A 25,303-nucleotide genomic window follows, 5' to 3' on the forward strand; every position below is an offset into this window, starting at 1 on the left:
TTTAAATGACTAATAAATCGTTTGGATTGAGAGAGAGTAGAGTAGAGTAGATAAAAATTAGTTCAAAATTAATTTATTTTCAGTCAACTCTACTCTACTTCCATTTACTTTCTCTCTCCCCCCACAATCCAAACAGGCCCTACATCTTCGTAATTTACTTGAAATGATAATACATTACAATAGAACTTATTTTTATATTGAAAGCTATATACAAACCAAGATTTAAATGAGTAAATAAATGAGCAAAATGTCAATGTTTTGTTTCAAATTTTGTAAAGTTTTAAGCCGGGTCGTATCGAGGACACATCCCGACTGTATCGGCATTTTTTTTTCCCAAAAATAAAAAATGGTTGGGCCGCACAAGAATGGAGTATTAGATAATATTACTTCTTAAAAAATGGAGTATTTGTGCTTCCTAGCTTTTTTGATAATTCGATATTTGGGAGAGAGAGATTTGAATCTTGGTCATCTTTGTTAGAAATACCAAAAAATTTTAATTGAGATATAAGACTCTTGGTGGAGCCTTGCGATTCAATACGTCCTCCAACCTCACTTGAAGGGGAAAAGAGATTATCTCCTTATAGCTCTCTGCATAGTCCCTTACACAAGTAAAGCAAAGTTTTTCCTCTTAACAAGTTTTCGCTTAGTGTTGAATGGTTTTTTATTTTATTATTATTATTTTTTTCACGTCTTTTGACTTCAATTCTTACTATTTAGTGTTTCCTGGGACAAAATGGGCTTCTGCCCTTTTCCACAAAACTAATTAGCCTTTTGCCCTTCTTCCCAAACTAAATAGGGAAATGCCCCTCTTTTGAAACTCAACTTTTTCAAAATCGAGTTAAACCCTATAGTGACATTTTTAAGGACCTATAGTGACGTTTTTAAGGACCTATAGTGGGGTTTCGTAACTTGATATCCATAAAATCGAGTTATAGGCAATTTTATTGCCCATAACTCCATTTTGTGAATATCAAGTTATAAAACGTCACTATAGGTTCTTCAAACGTCACTATAGGTCCTTAAAAACGTCACTATAGGGCTTTAGAATTTTTTTTTTTTTTAACTCGATTTTGAGAAAGTCGAGTTTTAAAAGAAGGACATTTCCCTATTTAGTTTGGGAAGAAGGGCAAAAGGCTAATTAGTTTTGTGGAAAAGGGCAAAAGCCCATTTTGTCCGTGTTTCCTGTATGATATTTAAACAAGTTAAAACTTGGAATGGGAAAAACTAGAATGGCTCTACCTTCCTCTGCTTTTTTGCCTTTTTACATTAACAAAGTATCAATTAAAGTACTCATTCTATTTGGTTTCATTAGATAAATATTAGGTAATTTCATTAGATAAAATATTATTTATTTAAAAATAAAAGTACGGATAAAATAAGAATGTGAGATAAGGAACAGGTTCTGAATATAATAACTACCTGGACTTTGATTATTATTTAAATGAAGAATGTGAAGGGATTTACATCATGAATTCTGCTCAAAATGCTCGTTCCCAGACAAGGAGGAAACAGATTTATTAGCCTATTATATATTATCACTTTGTATAGTAGGGGACTTGAATTCATCTATACCTAATAAGAAATTAAGAATACCTATAACTTTCCATCTCTATGTAATCTTCGAAGGAAGAGACAAGCTGATCGTCAGATGAATCTTTTTGTACGTTGATGATTGACACGGTGTTCAAGGAAATCTGAAGAGGGTTGCCACCATTTTCTTCAAGCAAAACTAAAAGATTTTCACCAGTTTTGAGGAATGATCTGGGCACATGATACCTAGCAAAACATATATTATGCATAAATAGGAAATTACATTTGTAAACTTAATATTGGTCTAATTTATGCATGTATGTGTGTGCACGCCCATATATGGTTGTCCATATGGTCCTATATGCACTTATTGAAAGAGAACGATCTCTGTTAAACTTGAATTATAAATTTATAATATAGTGAAATTGTGTATACAACAAAATAATTTGTAAAAAAAAAAAAAAAAAAAAAAAAACAATTGCAATAGGTTTCAAGTTTGTGGGGGATGACTAAAATCCTCTATGGTATAGGTATATTAGTAAATTGGAAGTTGAATGCTATGGCTTGTCATACACGGCAACAAGTTTAATAGTAAGTGAACTTGTTTAACTAATGGTCAAGTTAAAATTCTAAAATTGCTACAAATTTTACTATAAAAACTTACAAATTGATGTGACAATAAATGTGATTGGTGCCACCTCAAAGGTAATAAATAAGTGTTTAAATTATTTATTATGGTTAAATCAGGTTGATGACACATCATTTTATAAGACGTATATAATAAAATTTATAGTATTCTTATCACTATAAAATTCACATATTTTAGAAGTAGAATTAAATGAGAGGTCGTAAAGAACTTCTTTCAAGATCATTGTGGTCACTTGTTGTAGGTGACTTTGTCATAATAATTATATAGTTATACTATAATAAAAATAGGGCAAATTACATATTTCTACTTTCTACCATAATCTTTCAATTCAATCACCTTTATCCCTTTAAAGTCTAAATTATTGAAACACATGATTGACCTCCCAATTTTAAAGCGTTGCTACAATGTACCCCTTGGTGTTAGTTCTTAAAAAAAATTTTAGTATTGAGAGATGGGCATATTTTAAAAGAATAAGATTTTGGGCCTAATATATTGATATTATATATAAATATATATATAGTGATAATCCAGAGATGGTACACCGATATTTATTGGTATCGAAATACATTGTTCTCTTGACCAAATCAAAATGGTTTCTAGTATGTTATTAACTCCCTAGGTATGAAGCACCTAAACTTTAACCATGAACTTTGCTGCACTATAATTTTAGAGTCCCAAGATTCTAATCTCCTTTTTACAAATAATTTTTAGGGAATTCACTTTCTTGTGTGTGTGTATGTTTGCACATTGTTTTTTGTTTTTATTTTTATTTTTTCCATGTTTGGTGTTTATTAATTATTCTCACATAATAAACTACTGTAGATATATAGCTAATGGTTACATACAGTATTTGTGATGAATTGCCTTGGTAGTCATGGAAAGAAATCCAATAGCGACCAATGCTTTGTCCATTAACCCAAGCTTCACCTTTCCCCATTGAACTAAGGTTTAAGGCAACAGGATCATCTCCCTTGGGTGCATCAAAAAATATCTGCAAGATTACCAATTTGCAATATTACACAGATAAACTATAAACTATAAACTATAAATCATATAGGGATTAAAGAGTAAAAAACAAATATACTGATTATTACCCTCAAAACTGTATCTATAAATTTTATGTTTGAATGAATTTAAATCTTAATAAATGCTATCTTAATTTTCTTTGATTTTTCTCTTTTATTTGTAAAACCATTATTTGATACTTCAACATTTTTTTTTTAATTTTAATTTTTTATCTTACATGAGATATTTGTTATAATATATATGAAATGTACAGTTACATACCTTGTACCAAGTAAGTGTTTGATTGGTAGAGATTCCACTTTCACGCCACACTACATCTCCCACATTTTCTTCTCTATATATTTGCAATTCTTCTCCAAGTAGTCCAACCTGTAATGATTAATGAGTTTAATTTAAATAATAACTATAGAGTAAAAATTATGTACAGTACTTTAGGTGCAGTACATATATAACATTCCTTAACTAAATTCAAATATCTAAGAAAATTGAATTAAGTTGTCTTTGAAAAAGACAACATTGTTTAAATTGTTTATATTAGTCAATGCAACTGGATGTTTGAATTGAGAAACTTAATTATATATATTTATTGTACTTAAAGTACTATATCTAAATTTTACATATAACAATAATGTTGGGAGATTAATCAAGATAAAAGTGCTAACCTTATATCCCCATTCATAGTTTGTCAAATTATAAAATTTGTTGTTGTCCCCTTGAATTGTCACTGTTGTTAAGCCAGTCTTTTTTCTTTCAAGAAAAGCTCCTGAATCCTTTTCACAAGCAAAAAATAAAAAAATAAATTGGAGGTAGCATATAAATATAATTTTTAAAGAAATAAAGTTACAAAATCATTACCTGTAGCCCAACCATTACGCTGAGTATAGAAATATTGTTTATTCCATCTTTGACCATAAATGGAATATCCATCGTGAAGTTCTTCGTAGTAAAACTTCCATTTGCAGAACCTGAATACCACCAAATAATAAGTGAGGGTTAGGGTTACTAGCTTGAAACTCCAAAATTCTTGAATGTTAAATTAAAGGTTTCAATACACACACACACACACACACGACCATAATACTCTCTTTTAAACTTAACTGGTTTATCCCCTAAACTATATATTGAATGCATGATTGACCTCTCAAATCAAAAATTTTGTAGCACTTAACCCTTTTCTGTCAGTTTTCCTATTAAGTTAGATGGAAAATGTGTGCACGTGATATTCACATGACATCGGCTGACTTGGACCTCATTAGGAATACTTAAAGTCCAAAATATCTCTTTTGTAATTAGAGGGGGTGACATTTCTATCTTTTTACTAACTACTAGTGGGTCAAGTGAATATTGTATGTGCACCTTTTTTGTTTTAACTTAACAGGTAAACTGATAGACGGAGGTTAAGTGTTACAAAGTTTTTGATTTGAGGGGTTGATTGTGTGTTTTAATAGCTTAGAGGACAAAGTGTAATATCTATATAGTTTATAGTGAAAAAGTGTAATATTGTTTTGGGGTGTGAATCACAATTGTTTATCCACATATAATGAGGGATGCTGCCTTGCACAAAATAAAATGGTCGTAGTTAATTAAAACAGAAAAAAAAGAAAAAGAAAGAAAGATATTGTCTTTCAAAGAAGTTCGAATATAATTAGTAACCTACCTATATATATGTTGTTCAGAAAAGCATGCGCAACATGTGCAAGAGATTGAACATGCAATACTGCTTCGGTAGAAGAAAAATTGTGTTCAAGCCTGTATTTCAATTGAAAACTCCATTAATAATGTCAATAAGTTGATGCAAAGAAGAGAAGGCCCGCATATGGTTCATGCTAGTAAAATTTAAAGAGAGATGAATTTACCTAATTGTATACCAAAGATAATCAGATTTGTCTTTGGTTGTATTCGTGTGCTCAAGTAAGCCATTTGATTTTAGTGATGTATCTTCGAAGTTCACAATCTCATCTTTGAATTCTTCCCAACTATCAGTTGAATCAAAAGTTTGTGCTAGTGTTATGATTCGGTCATTATACTTTGTATTCACCTATACAAGATAAGATAAACTAGAACTTTAGCCTGCCATCAAAAGAAAGAGAAAAGATATATATACTTTAGATTTGCCAATGATTGTAAACTTACAAGATATCGATTAAGTTCTAAACAACAAATTTCCTACATTAAATTATGCACATAATGGTCTTGTCAAAACAAGAATTCGAGGTATATTAGAATATAAATGATTTTAAAAAAAAAAATTTCAAACCAAAGTTTTGCTAGAAAATGTCATGAGCTCAAAACTGTATTTCTAATGTAGGATTACAAACATGAATAATGGTCAACTACAGAAAAACAACTTGTTACATTATAACTTACCTTTGCTGAATTGAAGGCTATATTTTTACAGTCTGGTAGAATGCTGATTGACTTTGGAAGCAATTTAAGTGATATATTTTGAAATTGTACAGTAATGTTATTTCCATCATGGTTTATAAGAAATGCTGCACAACCTCCAATCTCTTCTTGGAAAACAATGGCCTAAGTTAAAAAGAAAGAATGAAATACTTGTTATCATAATCTTGTAAGTTTCATCTTTGAGTACATAACATTCAGTGATATATGAGATGACTTTTGACACATTACCTCTTGATGTTGGCCTAAAGAATAGTTTGTTCGTACTCCTTGCAGCAGAGGTGTAGAGCACAATTTAATTGCAGCATGCAAATCCTTAAGATGCCCCCACTTAGGTTGCCTTTTTAGTCCTAAAATTATCAGAAGTAGTAGATTATTAATTGAATTATTCATCTAATTAAGAAGCATATGCTACTCACCATATTCATCAAGAGGAGCTTGATCATAATAAGCTGTTATGATATATGCAGAGCTTGTTCTCCCAAAATTTGTTCCACCATGGTACTACATAAGGAATGTAGTATTAGGGACATTGACATGATTAGGTTGAGATAACTAAATGGATTATGTAATATGCACCAGTGAATTTTAAAAGAAAATATGCTCAACTAGATTGAAAAATAATAGCATTAATTATGAGATTTATAACTTAAATACCGTACCATGTAATAATTTACATAGCTTCCATTTCTTGCAATAAAAAGTGCTACATGAAATGCAATGTCTTCAGCAGATCTTATGTATGGCTTCTGGCCATATACTTGATAGCTTCAAGAGAAAATTAAGTACAGTTAGTTGACTCTTCAAATGATTAATAATCATATTTTTCTCATTCATTCAAACATCAATTGTTATTGACAAATTTAGTAGCAAAAAAAAAAAAAAAAAAAAAAATCTGGGAAATCATTGTCTTAGATTCATCTTACAGCCATAAGCATTCTCTAGTACCCTCCAAGTTTGATCCACATTGATCTCATCACCACTAAGCAACCATTTCAACCATCATTATCTCTCCAAATAAAAACTATCATTAACTCCGTAGTACCAAACTTTTGAAGCTAGCCATTAGTTTCTTATGGTACTATTCTTTATAGACTTACTAACTAGTACAATAGCCAAGACCTTCACATACTTTATATTTGTATCAAACATGACTTGATTCTTATCAGTGAAAATTGAACCCAACAATGTTCCCACTAGCTGAATTAATGTTCCTTTTGACTCCTCTAGAGAATTGAATGGAATGTAACATTTAACTTAAAACTCCATGCCCTTAAAAATGGAACAATATATGCAGTGATTTGATCATACAAAGAAGTCCAATTCTCTGTCCACAATGAAGGCTTATTTGGTGAGTTGGGTCCTCCAAAAGTTTCTCCACATCTCATCCCGTTGCATGTATTAATCTGCATGTTTAATTTGTTAAAGGGACATACAATACATGGTCCATTATGCAATCAGTTGAATCTTACAAAATAGCAAAGAGAACATTTTAAAATTAGCAGGTTAGTTCCTAAGTAAAACTAGTACTAAAAACTAGTAGTCTTAGTTGAATAGTAAACTAACCACTGGATCAGGAGCATCAGTTTGCTTGCACATGATCCATGGTACGCCAGTTTGGAGACCAACCGCCATTTTAGCTGCCCAACGAACATAAGGGGGTCCTTTTTCGTGGAATGCTGCTTCGACATTTTGATATTCATTCTCAATCTATACCAGCATTAATAAGCATATGTCAGGTGAGAAATTGTATTCAGTAAAGAATTTATTATAAATTGAGTAGTATGATACGGTATAGTACCTGTGACAGTATGATGGGACCTCCTTGTGAGGCATATAAACCCTCCGACTTCATCAAGTTCACTATTTTTGTGGTAAAATTTTGCATGTAGAACTACAAAATTAAACCAACAGAAAAATGAAATCATTTTGATTATCTAAGTACCGATATATCAAATTATTGCACTTTAATTTATGTACAGATTTTAGCATAGCATCAAAATACAAAAATGTGAAAAATTTTCTAGACATCAAAATAGCGTAAGTATGGAGTGGCTTACAACCTTGAAAGATGCTAAAGCAATCCTAATACAACTTTAGAACTCTAAACCATGCTTTTTACGGCTAAATCACTTTTAAGCTAAACTAACAAACTAGTTAACGTATAAGTGTGATTAACCAATTTCCATATAACAAGAACTAAGCTACACTAGGCATAACATATAAATAGTAATATGGACATAAGGTAAAAGCATTTAGACCAAGCTAAACCCTAAGAAGTGTTTAGAAAGAGGAAAACCCAAAACCGAGGCGGAAAAACCTCTCTCCTGTTGGAAATCTCCACTAAACAAGACAGTTGCAGTACATGGGACACTATTAACCCTTCGAGCCCACAAGATTATTAATATACTTGAAAATTTCAAGCTCCAGCTAGGCCCTTTCTCCTTCTAGCTTACTGGAGACTCCATTGAAGCACCAATGGAAAACCACCAAAAGATTGGATTTTTACTATGGTTTCCTAAGTTTCTATGGATTCACACACAACTCACGAGGTACTGTGTAATTAAGGATGTGAGATGAATGAAATACAAATCTCAATCAAGGATGAATGAGATGGAAAAGAGAAGGTAGAGTGTTTTTGCTTAAAACTAAAACTTTCTCTTTCCATACATAAGAATTTTGGCTTCAAATGTGATAAGAATAATTTCTAGGGTTTAGTCGTACTCTTATTTGAATACCAAGCCACGCACACTAGCTCAAAAAGTGTGTGTTGGCAGATACACAATGGATGGAAAAAGTTTAGAGAACAAGGTACACTAATCTTGCAACTTGCAACCTTGTCATGGACTGGTTGGTCGTTACTTGCATAGTCAATACTCTGATCTTGGCTTTTTGCCATGTGTCACTTGCAGGTAGAGCAGGTCGCCTGAAGTCACGAGATGACTCTAAATGCAACTTTCAAAAATGCAAATGAGGCTCAAGTACAATCTACCCCGAATACAATTAAGCCTTGAAAAGATACATTAAGATGGTTAAACAAAATACATACAAATTTGTCATTGAATAACGCCAATAAACATAGACTTTTCAAACCTTGCTATTTGAAAGAAAAGAGCAATATCTTACCAACTGATTAGCTCAAATGGTGTCACATTATCAAAACTAAGGATGGGCATAGGCAGAGCTATGTCATATTGAGTGGGGGAAATTGTCCCAGCTGGGGAAAATTCAATGACATTGTAATGGGGATCAAATCTATAATGTGTGTCAAAGTACAAGTTCAAAAGGTCTAAGATGTAGCTCAAAAGAAGATAGTTATTCAGAGTTTCAATTGCCATTCGATTAATGCTCAATCGATTGAACATGTGAGTTTGACAATAATTCAATTGTCGCTCGATTGATCAAAAGAAGAATTTTGACAACAATTTGATTGTTGCGCAATCAATTGAGAAATATGAAAAGAAAATTTGTCGTGTTTCATTAAAGTCTATGTTGCATTAGTTTTCATGTTCTACATGCAATGATATAAAGTCATATCATAAACACGACTAAAAACAATTTTTTCTTTTTAAAGAGGCTACTACCATGAACTACAATGAAGTAAACCTAAATCCATAATTGATAAACCTTGTGAGTTCAGAATTCCATATTCACAATGAAATTGTTGTTTTTGATGATCATGAACTGAAAACTTAGAGTCTAAATCCCAATGTTGCTATTCTAAAGATCAAACCTTCAAGGAGGGTCCTTAGAGTCGGTTAAAGGGTTTGATTGTGATCATGGATGAGGTTCTTGAGAAGGGATTCATATAAAATAGTTAAGATGGTTTGGAGTTGGTTTTAGGGCACATCAATTTGTTTATATATACATAATAGAGTCTAAGGTCATGGGTATGAATTGGATTGTAAAGCTTTTTTCATATAGTGGATTTCCTTATTAGGGTAAAGATACACTCAGAATGTTTTTCCCTCTTGAGTCAATTCTTGATTTGTTTTCACTTCATTACCAGATTTGTGTGTTGTTCTATTGATTGAATTATTTTTCAAATTTGGTTTATGTTGTGATTTTAGGTATTTAATCCAAACTATAATCACCATATGATATAGTAATTCACTTTTCAATTAATACGCATAATTAACTTTAGAGTTCTAAAGTAAAATTTTCATTTTTTTTTTCTATAATTACATATATAATTTTTTTTTGGTAAAATCAAATGATTTCTTGGTAAGCATTAGATTTAATAATAAATAAATAAATACTTGTATATGAGAGAGAGAGAGAGAGAGAGAGAGAGAGAGAGAGAGAGAGAGAGAGAGAGAGAGAGAGAGAGAGATGCTTAGTACCTTAAATGGCTTATTGTTTGATCGATAAACAATGCCAGGGACATCATGCAACCAAAATGGAAACCCCCTACAATCCAAACATTCTTACGCATGAAATACAACACTTGTGCGAGACAAATATAATCCATTTTAAGATAATGATAAGAATAACGATAAGTGTTTGAGAAATTAAATTTATTGTATCTTAGAAATTTATTATTGGGTATAAATAGATAATTTAGAATCTAAAAAAAAAAAAAAAATTAATACATATTAGTAAATTTTAAATGACACATGGTGTAACTTTAAGCAATATTACACCTCTTAATTACTTTTTATTTAATTAATATTTTGAACATGCCACAGTTGGATTACATCTTCTCTTTGTTCTTAACATACATGCCAAGTTTGGTACTAATCACATATTATTTACTAATTAATCCATAAACTCACATTCCATGCATAATTTTATAACACAAAAACTTGAAATTAAACATTTTATAGATGAGATAGTTATTGATCTCAAATTGCCTTGAAGCTTTGCACGCATGGAGTGTATAAGAAGAATATGTAACCCAATTGTGGATTTCTCAAAATTTACATACAATAAAAAGATATTTAGTTATATATTATTGCTTAAAATTATACTAGGTGTAATTTGAATCTAACCCACCCACATACACATATAGTGGAAAAAGAGTTTGAACTCTAGACCATTTTTTCTAATCCAATCTTAATGACAAACTACTACTTTTCAAAAGAATAAATGATCAGGGAATAGTGAATTTAATTATTTATCCATTATTATAACACTATAACATATATTTCTCTATAAGACTATAACATATATTTCTCTATAAAAAGACTAGCATAATCTAAAACATTTTTACAATGCCAATAAGACCTACTTTATGTTTTCTTCTTACATAAGTTCAGTCGCACATTGAGGAATAAATTATCTTATACCACATTTATCCTCCTCTTTAAATATATTATTTTTTAAATTAATATCAATTGTTAAATATTTTGAAAAAAATCAAAGTTGACCCATTTGTGGGCCAAAGTTTTTTTTTTTTTTTTTTTTAAAATTATTTTTTATTAATTTATTGACTTTAGGTTAATGAAATTTTCTAGTGCTTCCAATAGGAGTGTCTGGGTTTGAATATTTATTCCCTAACTTATGATGTATATATAAAGAAGAGATTAAATTCTGTAGGGATGTGGTGTAAAACCTATATTTTACCCTTCCAATCCTAACATGCTACATCATCTTATCACATATTTAAGAATAAGTACAACCACACCTAATCAATTCTAATACCCATATATAAATCCAATCAAATTAAGAGTTTATTGAGATGTTATTAGGTGTGGTAGGATGTATTGATTTTAAGTAAAATGATGATGTGACAATCTCTAATTGGATGGTGTAAGACATGGGTTTTACACTTCATCCTTACCAAATTTGAACTTTATAAAGAATCATGATATATTTTAAAGAGCAAGACTTAGGTACAATACTTAGGTGCTGTTCCTTAGGTTTCCTTTTAAGATTCTGTCATGTGGATTTTTTCTCATGGGATGAAAGTGTATTTTTTAGTTAAGTAACCACATGGTTGAATTTTAAGAGGGGAACCTAAGGAACAACACCTAAGGTATTGTACCTAAGTTTATCATATTTTAAATAAAGACAATATGGTGTAAAACTATTTATTATGAGGTGATTTACTTGTTTGGCAAGAAATATTTAGAAGTACATCTTAGTGGTCTTGTAATCGGTCTATTCTAACTATAGCAACTGTTAATGATAACAACAATTTAGTTTGCAAAGAAAAATAATTATAATTTGTTCTTAATCTAATAATCTTTGTAACGCTAGTAGGGATATTTTTTTTGGATTGTAGGAAGTGGAATGAGAATTAATCTACGTACGTACCCGTAATTCCATTCACTCTCAATGAAAGGTCCAATCCTAAGGCAAGCATACAACCCTTGTGCTTGGATTTCTTTGATGAATCGCACCAGATCATATCTTCCACTAAAATCATACTGTGCAACACAAAATCCCCACATATGAGAGAGAGAGAAAGAGAGAGAGAGAGAGAGAGAGAGGATTTGACTAACCTGACCAGGTTGAGGCTCATGAAGATTCCAAAATATATAGGTTTGAATAACATCCAATCCTCCTTTCTTGGCTTTAGCTATCAAAGATGGCCACATCTGCTCCAAAATTATATAATTTCCCTTTTTAGATAATATTGTGTTTAAATCAAAAAAGTATTTGTATATATTGTAATTAGTATGACTAGGATTGTTGTCACATATGTATTTCCTGTGGACTTCATCATTTAACCAAAATTTTTATTATTATTGTACGGGTATGATCCTAGGCCCATTGAACCTTGGGCCCTGGCCTTATGGTACAGTACATGATCCCGTGCCCACTGGACCTTCAACCTTGGTTTGGACACACTTCAAGGCCCAATCTGAGCCCAAATACCATAATGAGTCTATCTTGTCTTAAACGTATCAGAAGCAAGCCCATGCCGATCAATTATAACTTGATTGGGAATGTGCTTGTTCAGAACAACCTATGTTCTCGGTAACCCGGTATTGCCTTGGGGAATATCGCTGCCGAGTAGTCTTTTGGAGGTTGGAACCAGTTCCAATGCCATTACCACCTTTCCCAATAGAGCATATTCTTACCAAGAATAATTAGATTGGACCCCACCCACACGAGTGAGATCAGAAAGTAATCATAACGCCTCCACCCACTTCAAGCTATAAATAGGAGAATAGAATGAGAAGAAGGGGTTGGCAATTCTGTGGAAAATAGAGAGGAAGAAGCGAGGAGAAGGTTGATGCCACAACGAGAGCGAGTGAGAGTAACTTAGAGAAGAAAAGGGAGAAAATTTGTGAAAACGGAGAGGTGTCATTTGGTAGTCTAGTAAAGAATTCCTCATAGTAAGAAACACAAAGCCCATAATGCAAATAGATTGTGAGCCAATTACTAGCCTTGACCATCAAGGTAAATTTTGGGCATGCACAATTATTTTAGGACTAAATTATAATTTGTAATTTTTTGAGTAATTTTGATTTTGTTCTCCCAAAAATTTCAAAATTTGGATTCTTAACTCTTATGTTACATAATATTTTGATTTAAGTCCTTCCGTCATGCACCATGATGAAGTGTCCATTAAGTATCAAGTAAGCTCAAAATGACGTTTTCTCATTCAAAACTATGTCATTTTGAACCTTATCAAAACCAATGACACCTTCTATGATTGTATTTGTTTTAATTTTTACACCCTCTATGTTTGGGATGGTTTTGATTTTGCACCGTTTGTATTTGGAGTTGTTTTGATTAAGTTGAATACTTAGCAAACATCTAGGCATAATGCATTGACAGAAGTGAGTAATTTCAAATGATACCTAACCATAAGGGAGTGGATCAAAATTTTGAACTTTTAAGGGACAAAATCAAAATTATCCTAAACATTTGGAGAGTAATTTGCACTTTAGTCTTATTTTAGAGTTCACATTCCCCATAAGTTCTCCTTTTAGCTAAATTTAACAGGAGTAATGCTATGAACACAACAAAAATTCAAAGACTCCCAAATTAGCATACCGAAAAATTTAAATTGGGAATTGCAGTTGGTTGATTTGTGAGTTAGCATGCTAATTTAAGAATATTATAAAATTAGAACATTTCATCATGTCCCTAGTATTAATCAATTAATAAAACAAAACTTTACACTACCCCTTTGCATATGACTATGTGGGTTTTGTTTCGGTGGGGCATGTGATGTGAGTACATGAAGTACTTCCAACTACAAGTCTTCAATAGACAAGAGTCACAGACTTACAGGACAAACATGCGGCAAGGAAAATGAAATATCACCGAAAAGTTTGACCGTACTCCTGCTACCCGTGATGCAATTATAGCCAATAGGAAACAAATGAAATGATGTGCTTCTTGGGCTGGGCTATATATAAGGTTAAAATCTTTTGTTCTTTACAAAGAAAATGGTTGCCGAGCAGCTTTATTTGTTGAAAAGGAGAAAATAGTTAGGAATGAGGGAACAAGTTGATTAGGAAGAGGTTTTTTTCCTTTCTTTTTTGGTCAGCAGGAGGACTCTTAAAAGGAAATGTTTAAAAGAAAGAAAAAAGCAAAAATAAAATAAAATAAAATAAAAATTATGACATATTCTTCATGCTGGCCTCCTCACTTAACTAGAAAAATGAAAATTGTGTGATCTCATTTTTCGTGAGAAACAAATTAAGGCCCACACCACGCTCTTTTATTTTATGCTTTTTAACTAATTAGTAATAATAATAATAATAACAAAACATGATATTTTCTTAATTTAATTTAATTATATATATTTTTGTATGCCTTTTATAGAATCTAAATAGGACTTGTCTTTCATCTAATACATGGTCATACTTCTCTAGTTAATTATTAGTGTTTTTAAGGTAATTGAAATGTGATTTTATTGATATATTTTGTATACATTACGTAGTATAGAATAAAATTAGGATTTATATATGGTATACAGGGAATAATTCAAAATTAAAATCTAAATAGAAAAGATAAGGTCACCTTCCTTAATAATATTTTATGGGGAGGAGTCTAATCATGATTCTCCTTATAAAGAAGATTAGGTAGTGTTACTGAGTTACAAAACTTGTGATTTATTTTATTTTTTTGGTAAAGCAAAACTTGTGATTTATCATTTTATACTCATGAGCACTTAAAGCATGTCTAAAATAGAAGTATTTGTATACGTATAATAAAATAAAAGTAGTATAGAGTAAGTTGGTCGCAAAATATATGGGTAGAACAAATTAAAGGGGCTTAGGAAAACAAGACTATTAGGTTGGGCTAGCTGTAGGGTTCTGATCAAATAGCTGGGACTCGGACGTTCTAACAGAGACATAAAGGTCTGGTAAACAATAAACAGGCCATTATAAGATTATTTAAGTTATTTTATTTAAGTTTTATTTTTTATCTAAATTATTTTTAGCAAAAAGTCAAATAAACTGTTAAGTATTTGTTTAGAAATAACTTATTTAGTTTATTGTCGAAAACTTTTTATTAAAATTACTATAGATAAAAAATAAAAGTTAAATAAAATAAGAAGATTACTTGTGTGAAATCCACAAATGGTAAAAAAAAGATGAGCAATAAGCTGTCCTATATTCGAATCCAGTAAATATTGCAGATACTAGATAATCAATTGGCAACCACCATTTGTAGCAACTAACATATCCGAGTTTCAACACAATGACCAATATTGGATTATCTGTCTGGCAGCAAAGCGAAAAATAATGCTACAAGAAGAATAGGCAAAATAATTGTGTTAAAATCATTTATATTATTACCTCAGGTGTGCTACGTGGATAGTGAATTGAACCAGAAAATAGCATTTGTCTCTTCCCGTCAATGATGAGAGATCTTCCATCGTATGTGACTTCTCCTCCTTCAGCGTGGCTACCATCTTCCACCATTATAATCACCACAAGCCCCCAATACAGTCTCCACCACCACTCCATCTCAAGCTTAACCCGGTTTGGTTTCTAAGCTCCTTTACTACCCTCTCTCTCTCTCTCTCTCTCTCTAGGCTGGTGTTATAACAAAACATGAGAAGATAGATTATTTATACTGGGAGTAGGTGAGCAGATAGATACATCATACATGTGAGGGGGATATGATATTGGGGTCAAATATGTTATTCTGGTATTTCTATCTTTATTCAGTGTTATCGAGTAAAACATGGCAAGGTAATAGCTCCGATAGGACACATATTTTAAATAATTTATATTGAATTATTGTGTAATAGCCAAAGAGGCTCAATTGTTGCATAAAGCTCTTTCAAAACTAACTTTAAGGCATTTGTTAGTGAATTATTTTAAGAAAATTTTGAAGGAAAAAAAAAATTAATGTTTTGACAATTTTTTTAATTTCCTATAAAAGTAGTATAAAAACTTTCTTAAAATAGTTTATTAATAATTGTTTTAAAGACATCTGCTAACATTATCCTTATTTATATATAAAAGATGTAATCATTCACTAAAAACATGGGCTTCTAAGCTTGACGTGCAAAAGAAATTTGGGATGTTGCTCTTTGGACAAAGAAAGATATGTGGTCACATGACACATTTCTAGTCCGCTAACATTATCCTTATTTATATATAAAAGATGTAGTCATTCACTAAAAACATGGGCTTCTAAGCTTGACGTGCAAAAGAAATTTGGGATGTTGCTCTTTGGACAAAGAAAGCTATGTGGTCAAATGACACATTTCTAAATGGGAAAGTGGAAGTGAAGTTATTATGGTAACCTTTGTATTCCAAACATTATTTTTAAAATGAAAGAAAAAATATTGTAGAGAATCGGGAAAAAAAACACACACACACATGGTTCGACCTTCCAAAGAGCAACATCCCAAATTTGTTTTGCACGTCAAGTTGGGTTGCCATGTCTGGGCTTCTAAGCTTCATTAAGCGTGAAAAGGAGGAGGCGCCAAAATTTGAATAGGGTTCAAGCATTACGTCCCATAAAATCCTGGATCAGGTATCTAAAATAATTTTTTATTAAATGAAATAATAAATTCTAGGGTGAAATTTGGGGTTGTTTGAATTTTACACAATAGTGTTTGAGTATTATTGTTCAAAATAATGTGAAAACTATGGTTTAAAAAGTGTTTTGAAAACACGTATTTAAAGTATACTCATAATGCAAAAAATGTGTTAGGTACTATATTTTTAATAACAACTTTTCAAAAGTAAAAAAACATAATTGTATGTTTGATACGTGTGTGTGTGTGTGTGTTTTTTTTTTTTAAAAAGTGATGACATGTAGTCTAATCAGTGGGACCTATAGTTTTTAAAATATTTATAAAAGTCCCATTGAGCAACGTTGTTTGAAATCCGAAAACTGGTAAGAGGAGTTTTCGAAATTTAGTGTTTAAACACCCTACAATGAGTAATGTAACTCAAACATTCCTAAAAAAAAAAACATCCTTACCAAACGCGTTGTTTTTTTTAGAACCATAGTTTTCAATGTTTAAACATTGAAAACTGTTGTTTGAATTCACATACCAAACAGGTTGATTTTACAATTTGAAGTTTGGTTTTGTTAGCAAAATACACTTATGGTTAGTTTTGACTGTTAAGTGACATGCCATTTTAATGACATTTTTTTTTTCCTTCTGTTTTTGGGGAATCAGCCCAAAAATCAAAACAAAAATTTCAGATTTTTACATGACACCATTCATAGCTATCCCTAAATCAAAATAGCAAAGAAACCCAAAATCCCCATATTTTCTTTCTGCTCATTATGAACCCCACAAACCTAGCTTGATGATTTGAATTTGACAAACCCAACTATTCCCAGAGGCTTGGAAGGAGAGGTTTCTAGGAGATTTGAATTTGGTAGAATAGTAAGTTTTGCAGAAACTATTGTGACAAAAGAAGAGAGATGAAAACAAAGACAAAGACAAAGACGAAGATGAAGACGAAGACGAAGACGATAACAATGGTTGACCTATCAAAGTGTGTGAAAATAACAGCAATGACAAAATGAAAAGAAGCTGTAAAGTTGTGATTTACAACTATGTTTTATGTTGGCTTTCTTCCATAACAAAAGTGTTGTAATTGCAATAATTTTGTTCTTTGTATTTTGTGGGATTTTATTGTATTGAGTTTAGTATTAAGTTGGTGAAGAATCAAGTATGAAATGAAGAATTAGTGTAGTTTTGTGACTAGCTCGCAAGAAGTTTGCGAGAAGAGTAACTCGCGAAAAGGGCACGTGAGAAGCACATGCTGGAAGCTGAAGAGTCAAGTGTCAGGCTGCATTTCGTGAGTGCTTCACGAGATAGACCATCTCATGAGGTACCCACGAAATATTCTGCTTGGAAGATTTTAAGTGTGACTTTCTTACCATTCACCCATACTATATATACACTCATTACCCACAAAAGTAGAAGAGGTATTTAGAGAGAAAACCGTTAGATAGGTTTTCTACAACACAACACACCCATCTTTTAGAGAGAGAGAGTTACTCATCTTTAGTGAGAAATCCTTGTAGCCTCTTTTCCTTCCCTTTCCCATTGTCATACCTTGAGAGGAAATTTGTATCTAAACACAACCCACACATTTCAGAGTGTAGAGAGTGTTTTAGAGTTTAGGAAGTTTTGGGAATTTGCCAAAAGAATCCAGTGAGGTTTGGTGGATGCAATCGGACATATTGCGGGATCTAGAAAGTTAGAGAAGACATGACTCTGAGAAGTCCATTGGTAGCAGGAGCTTGGAGGGCTCGAGTACATTGGGTAGACTAGGCTTGGAGGGTCTTTTGTTATTCGTGTACTCTAACTTTATTATTTAGTGGATCGATATTTCGACTTGGAGGGTTGCAGAGAGGTTTTTTGTCTAATTCTTCGGTTTCCTCTTCGATAACACGTCTTGGTGTTATCTTATATTTGGATCTCTCTTCCCTTTCTCTTATGTTTTACATTTATTGTTTGTTGTTCATGTTTATGCACTGGAGTAGTATTGGTTCATTGCGCACATATACTCTTGTTTTGCATTTTGATTAGATAAGAGTAAAAGCAATCTAGCCATAATTTAAAATTTGGGGTCTAAAAAAACTCGTGTGTTTTTAGCATAAATCTGAGCTTTCAGGTGGTATCAGAGTGGGTATACTTATTTTGGTTTCATTACCTAAGTGTGATCCTTGACCCCTTGTATTTATTGCCATGTATAGTGCTTTGTATGCTTCTATGGATATTTTGGATGTTATTGATTGTAACATGCCAAGTGTTTGTGAAAAAGCCTCTATGAGCGTTTATCCTCATGCTTGTGATGACATGTTACATGAATCTATGGGTGTTGTTAAAATTCCAAATGTTACCCTTGAAGAAAAAGGCTAAGAATTTTCATGAGAATTTGAGCTAGCTCATTTGTGAAAATGCTGATTTAATTGCTAAACTCAATGAATCCAACAAATTGGTTGAAAAGTATAAGAAACTTACTGAACATTCTCTTGAAAAGCTAAAGGAGTTTGAATGTTTGAATATAGACTTGGATGCTAAATTAGTTTTTTCTAACAAACTTGTTGATGATTTTAAATGTGAAAATGAATATTTTAAGATGCATGCCAAGTGTTTGATTGCTGAACCTATTGCAAAAAAGGAAGAAAATATTTGTTGTAATCATGTTATGAGACCTTATTTTGTGCCTAGTGTGAGTTCTACCTCTAAAGACAAATCGCTGTACATTTCTCCACACAAAAGAAACCAAAAAGTGGAGAGAAAGGCTCCTAAACCTAAGCCTTCATTTAGGTCTCATCCTGGAGACTTGAGTGGATCTAAGTTTGTTCCTACTTGCCACCATTACGGTGTGATCAGTCACATAAGACCACAATGTTCCATGTTGAAGAGAGAATAAAACCATGTTACTAGATCCCTCCCTAAAAAGCCTAGTGGACCTAAACCCATTGTTTGTCACCACTGTGGTGCCTTTGGTCATCTTAGACCTCATTGCTCTAAGTTTTGAGCTCTTAAAAGATTCAAAAGAAAAGAGAAACTTGAGTTTCTTGGAAGTTGTGCTTTGCAAGCTAAATCGGATTTGATCGAAAGTGGTAAGTTGTTGAAACATGTGGTTAACGCTCTTACCTCCTTGTCTATGTGCATCTCCGGTTCTCATTCTTCCAACGCTCATCTTACTTCTCATGAGATACTCATTCCAAACAATCGCTTCTTTTGGATGAGGAAGAGTTCCTATGGTTGAGCTTATACTCTTTTGGTCCTTGATCTAATTTTTTCAATCTTTGTAGGACTCTTCATGCATTGGATGCTTTATTATCTCGCATTTGAATCATGCATATTTTTATATGCATTTTTTTTTTTTTTTTGTATTTGATCTTACTTTTATGCTTTTGTTTTGTGTGAGTAAAAAATCCAAAAACACAAAAAATGGAAAAATCAAAAAGTTTGATCGTATATGTTTGAGTACATTTCACATGTGAGTTTGGCCTAGTACCTCCGTACTAGTGGCCTAGTGCATTTTATGAGCTTAGCTGGTTATGTATGCACATTTTTAAGTGTGAGTGACATCTAGAAATATACGTTTGATTGTTGTAAATAGATCTTCAAGCTTGTCATGAATGATTAGTCAATAGTCTTGTTTGATCTTGATACATGCGTAGACTTGTGCTTATATATCTCCTCACAAAATTTTTTTTTCTTTCAAAGAGTTCTACAAATATCTCTCTAAAACGAGAAAAAAGCTGAAAAAGCCTTACTTTGAAGACTAGTTTGATTAGGAAAATGTGGAGTAAAATTGTATTAAAATGTATGGTGCCAAAGGCAAAGGCTTATTCATCAAAGAAATATCAAAAGTTCATGGCATCGTTTTCCAAAAATTTGAGTTGTATTGATCAAAAGCATGAAAAGTGAAAGCCAAATGAAAAGTTTTCAATCAAATATAAGCACTTTGGTGGGGGGGGGGGGTCATATATGTTCATTTCTACAAGTGAGATAGGTCACTGGACTTCGTGCTAGTTGTGTATAACTTAATTGAATTGATCATTGAAGCTTCATACTAGACTATGGACTAGTTCATACTTAATTCACACACACAACACACAAGACTAATGTTCAATGAATGTCTATTTCATTTGTGTGATTGTACGTGTTCAAATGTGATGTGTGTGCGCTCAACCATATATGGATCAATACAACTACTCCTCAAAGACTTCAAGAAGGTGCTGATGGGAAAAGGATCAATACCAGCAATCTAGTCTACTTGTGGAGGGTAAAGATAAAGGAAGAAGATAGTATAAAATAGAAAGGAGACCTTGAGGGGAGGGGATTGAGAAGTTGAGAGAAAAACATTGTAGCAATCAAGAACTGAACTTGTAATCAAACTTGAGAATCAATATATAAGAACTGATCTTCTCGAACAGTGTGGATGACAATTTTCTTTAGATTAAACCAATCTATCTTAATTTTCTTGTCATCAAAATCTACTTTACTCGTTGTCTGATTCATTAAAACCCAGTTTTACGACCCACTCTTTACAAATTCATTGTATTGGGCTTTTTGGGCCGAAGTTCATTTATCCTTTAGGCTAGGGACCCAAATCTAGTCCTTACAACATTGATTTTAGTTTGGGGGAGGAGAAGAGGTAGATGAGTAATTTCCGTCCAACATTTTATCCCTCCCATTTTCTCTCAAATTTGGGGCACTGAAAAGTGGTGGGCTTGAGGATAAAAAAGCTAGAGCTCAGGGCCCACCATTTTCTCTCTCCAAAATCACTCCAACCAAATACCTTTCCCACCAATTTGTTTAGTTGGAGGGGTGGAAAAGTATATAAAAAATGGGAAAGGAAAAAAAAAAAAAGAGGAGATAAAAGAAATTTTGTTTTCTCTCATATGTGTTTGGTTAGGAAGATGGAAAAGTAAAGAGAAGAAAAACTCATTTGTTTGATTGAGAAGAAAAATGAGATGATGAAAGATAAAGTTCGTATAAATTTACAATTATGTCCTTATTACATAATATAAAAAAATAATTTCTTTTAATAATTACATTAAAAAATTACTTATTATCAATTAAAATTAATAGAATAACATTATAATTAAAATTAACACATTATTCAATCCACCATTTTATTAAAAAAAAAAAACCGTTGATTTTAAAAATAAATCCACAGTTGTTTAAAAAAATATAAACCAAAACCCTCTATTTGTTAAAAAGACAAACACGTTGACAAAAACGCGAGAGAGAGAGAGAGAGAGAAGAGTTTGTTAAAAAAAAAAAGACACGTTGACCCTAGGTTAAAAAAAAAAAAAGGCTCAGCGAAGAGAGGGACTTAGGGTATGTTTGAATACCGCTTATTGCTGAAAACTGAAAATACTGTAGCAAAATAATTTTTAAATGTGTGAATAGTGCTGTGAGGCCCATTTTTAATGAAAGTTTTGCTGAAAAGAAAAGGTTTGTGGGTTCCGTGAATAGTGCATGGGACCCACTGCTTGATGCTGGACGCAGTAGAAAAATCATTTCAACTGTCTCCAGACGTTCACTTAGGGAGTGTAGTTTTGGTGTTTTCTCATCTACCTCTCTTTTTCCCATTTTCTCTCCTATAATCTTTTCAAATTGGGGAGATAGAATTTTAGTGAGATTGGGAAAAAAATATCTAGGCCCCATCAAAATCCCATTCCCTTTCTCCTTCTACCAAACAACCACCTTTTTCATTTCTTCTCATATTTTCCACTCCTCCTTTCATATCCCTCATTTTCTCTCTTATTGTCTCTCCCCCAATTTTCATCCTCCCTATTTTCACTCTGTCCAAACATACCCTAATTCTTACTTATAGAGTGGTTAGTATTTATTGATTGATATTTTGTAAAGTTAAAACTTGGAATGAGGAAAGACGGAAAGACTTTACCTCCCTTTGGCTCTACTCAACAAGGTTGTCAAAATTGTGGATTGTAAGATTGTATTGTGGATCGTAAGATCCTAATTATTTTCAGATTTAAAGTAAAAAGGAAAAAAAAAAAAAAACACTAACAGTGACTTTAAATGTTGAATAATAACATAAATTATGAATTCATTCATAAAAAAACAAAGATTTGCATCATATACTAATGAAACAAAATATATTTAAATTTTGATTTAATGTATCTAAAAAGTACAATAAATGTTTAATTAGTAATCAAGTACCAAAATATTTATCAACAAATATGTAAAATATTTCCGAGTTATAAATTTTAAGTTTAAAATCCAAAATAAGTTAGCAAATGGAGACTAGCAAACTACAATATGAAATCTAAAAGTAAGATGAATTTTAAGATGAAGTAAACATTTAATCATTTCCATTCTAAGGTTCTTATAACCACCGTAAGGTTAAGATGAAGTTAACATTTAATCATTTCCATTCTAAGGTTCTTATAACCACCGTAAGGTTCTCTAGTTTTTATTTTTTATTTTTTTAAATTCTCTAGATATTTAGTTTAATCTACTATCAAAGCCCTATGTTCTCTGATTTTAGTTCAAATAAGTGACTTTTAGATATATCTATATTTGAATTAAAATTAGTTTAGGCACCTACACATTTAGTTTCATTTCAATTTAGCCACAAATTTCCCATTGTCATACCCTTCAAAAATTTAAATTAATAAATGAATAATGCTGGAAAAGAGACTTGAGAAAGAACCGTGGAATTGTGGGGAAAAAAAAAACTGGAAAAGAGACTTAAGAAAAATATAAAGAAAAAGAGATTAAAAAAAAAAAAATGAAAGATTAGTAAAAAAATTAGGGAAACAGAAATACACAAACTAACAAATTGATAACTTCAACAATGTCAATGGAAACAAACCTTTCTAAAATTGGAGATGGTGTTGAAGTGGGCAAAAAGTTGAGGCAACTGAAAAAGAGACGTGGAAGAGATACTTTTCAATAGAGATAATGTGCGCTAATTTTTTTTTAAAAATACATGATATATTTATATATATATATATATATATATAGTTTTTTGAGAATTTGTAAGAGATTTATCTAAATAGAGATAATGTGTACTAATTTTTAAGAAAAAAGAAGTGTCAAATGTACTTAATAATAGATTTAAAATTTATTCTAACTGTTGATAAATTCTTTTAAAAATATTTTTAAATTAGTTAACTAATATTGCTAAAAACTTGCGGCCTTTTCTTTTTATTTTGATAGAACCTTACGGTCATTTGTTTTGGAAATTAGAAAAAAAGAAAAAGTAAATTTCCAAAAAAATAAAGGAAAAAAAAAGGCTAAAATTTAAGATTTTGAAAATTGGTAGTTTTATGTAGAAGTTAAAGATACATTTTTACTAGTTGTCTTCAAGTTTTGTCTTTTTTACACCTAGAGTTTAAGGGGGTATATTTGAACCACTAAACGATGATCCCAAACAAGAAAAGCCCCTCAAATAAGGACAAAATTTAGTCACAAAATTGGTTGTACCCTAAGGCTACAACCTTACTCATTATCTTTTTATTAGAGGTGAATTTTGACAAATTCCTATTGAATTATATCATTTTCTTATACTTTCCATGCTTGCAAAATTTCTAGAAAATTAAATATCAATAGCTATGTCATCAATAAATTGTTTAAATTGCAAGTTTTTGTAGTTTAAAATTATGTATAAAATATAAAGTTATTAATCATATAGCAAATAATATCCAATTGACATAAAATTTGACATATGTATTAAAAGCATAAAGAATATGCAATTCAACGATTAGATTTTTTAAATATGTAATAATGTTTATTTTATTAAGTAAGGTTGTAGTCTTAGGCTATAATTAATTTTGTAGCTAAACTTTGTCCCTCAAATAATAATATAGATATAGATATATGGGTTCGGTTAAAGTTATACTTAATGTAATTTTAAACAATATTACATTACTTGATATTTTTTAATTGGATGTGAATTTTGACAAATCCATCAATTGATTACATTATCTACGTATATTCTTCTTACTTGCAAAATTTCAAGACGATCAAAGATCAATAATTATGTCATCGGTTAATTTTTCTAGTTCAATTTTTTGTAGTTTAAAATAATGTATAAATGACGAGTTTATAGATCAATGGTAAGCAACATCTAATTGACATGAAAATTGACATGCATTTTAAAAACATATAAAATATGTGATTCTACGGTGTGATTTTCAAAATATGAATTTAATAACAATTTATTGGGTAGTGTAACACTCTTTGGGTTATACTTTTTTATTTTTATTTTTTTATTTTATACAAGATAGAACTCTACTCTAGCCTAATTTAAGTGTATATGTGTGTGAGTCTCCCTCCTGGAGATTTGAACCCTAGCCCTTACCCCCCACACTTCACAAACACTTATACTTGTAGAGTGACTATCGCACCAAGGGTGTGCAGTGGTAAAGTTATACATAGTTTAACTTCAACCAACCCATTATATAATATAATTATAATTATGAAAGATACTCAACTTTTATGATATATTAATATGATGGATAGTAGTTAACATATATTTATGATATATTAATTATGATTTTCAAAGTATGAATTTAAAATTGGGTGATGTAACATTATTTAGTATTATACTAGGTGTAACTTAAACCAACCTATTATATAATATATTATAATTATAATTATGATAGATAATCAACTTTTATGATATATTAATTATGATGTATAATCAACATTTATGATCTTGCTCCCTAAAAATATAAATATGATAGGAATGGAAATTAGAAATGTTATGTTTACAATATTTTTACAATAAATTCTAAGTTGTAGGTTGTTACCTGGGCGTTACTGGTGGTAAAAAAGTAACTTCAGTGGTGAATTCAAATTAA

General features: G+C 31.3%; 1 protein-coding gene across 2 annotated transcripts; it reads right to left on the reverse strand.

The window, feature by feature from the left end:
* Positions 1-1,407: 1,407 nt before the first annotated feature.
* LOC126702236 (beta-galactosidase 6-like) lies at positions 1,408-15,689 on the reverse strand. Of its 2 annotated transcripts, XM_050400897.1 has the most exons (18): positions 15,316-15,688; positions 12,055-12,150; positions 11,867-11,979; positions 9,952-10,018; positions 7,410-7,502; positions 7,175-7,318; positions 6,920-7,014; positions 6,271-6,376; positions 6,028-6,112; positions 5,840-5,958; positions 5,573-5,734; positions 5,062-5,243; positions 4,863-4,954; positions 4,061-4,170; positions 3,868-3,975; positions 3,467-3,574; positions 3,025-3,170; positions 1,408-1,776 (listed from the first exon to the last, which is right to left on the reverse strand). In XM_050400897.1, the coding sequence occupies exons 1-18, from the start codon at positions 15,484-15,486 to the stop codon at positions 1,584-1,586; spliced, it is 2,190 nt and encodes a 729-aa protein (XP_050256854.1). In that variant the 5' UTR covers positions 15,487-15,688; the 3' UTR covers positions 1,408-1,583. The 2 variants fall into 2 exon arrangements, with proteins under 2 accessions (XP_050256854.1, XP_050256855.1); XM_050400898.1 differs by lacking the exons at positions 11,867-11,979; positions 12,055-12,150 and having other exon boundaries at positions 15,316-15,689.
* Between the last annotated feature and the right edge of the window lie 9,614 nt (positions 15,690-25,303).

This window comes from Quercus robur, chromosome 10 (assembly GCF_932294415.1).
Source record: "Quercus robur chromosome 10, dhQueRobu3.1, whole genome shotgun sequence".
NCBI lineage: Eukaryota > Viridiplantae > Streptophyta > Magnoliopsida > Fagales > Fagaceae > Quercus > Quercus robur.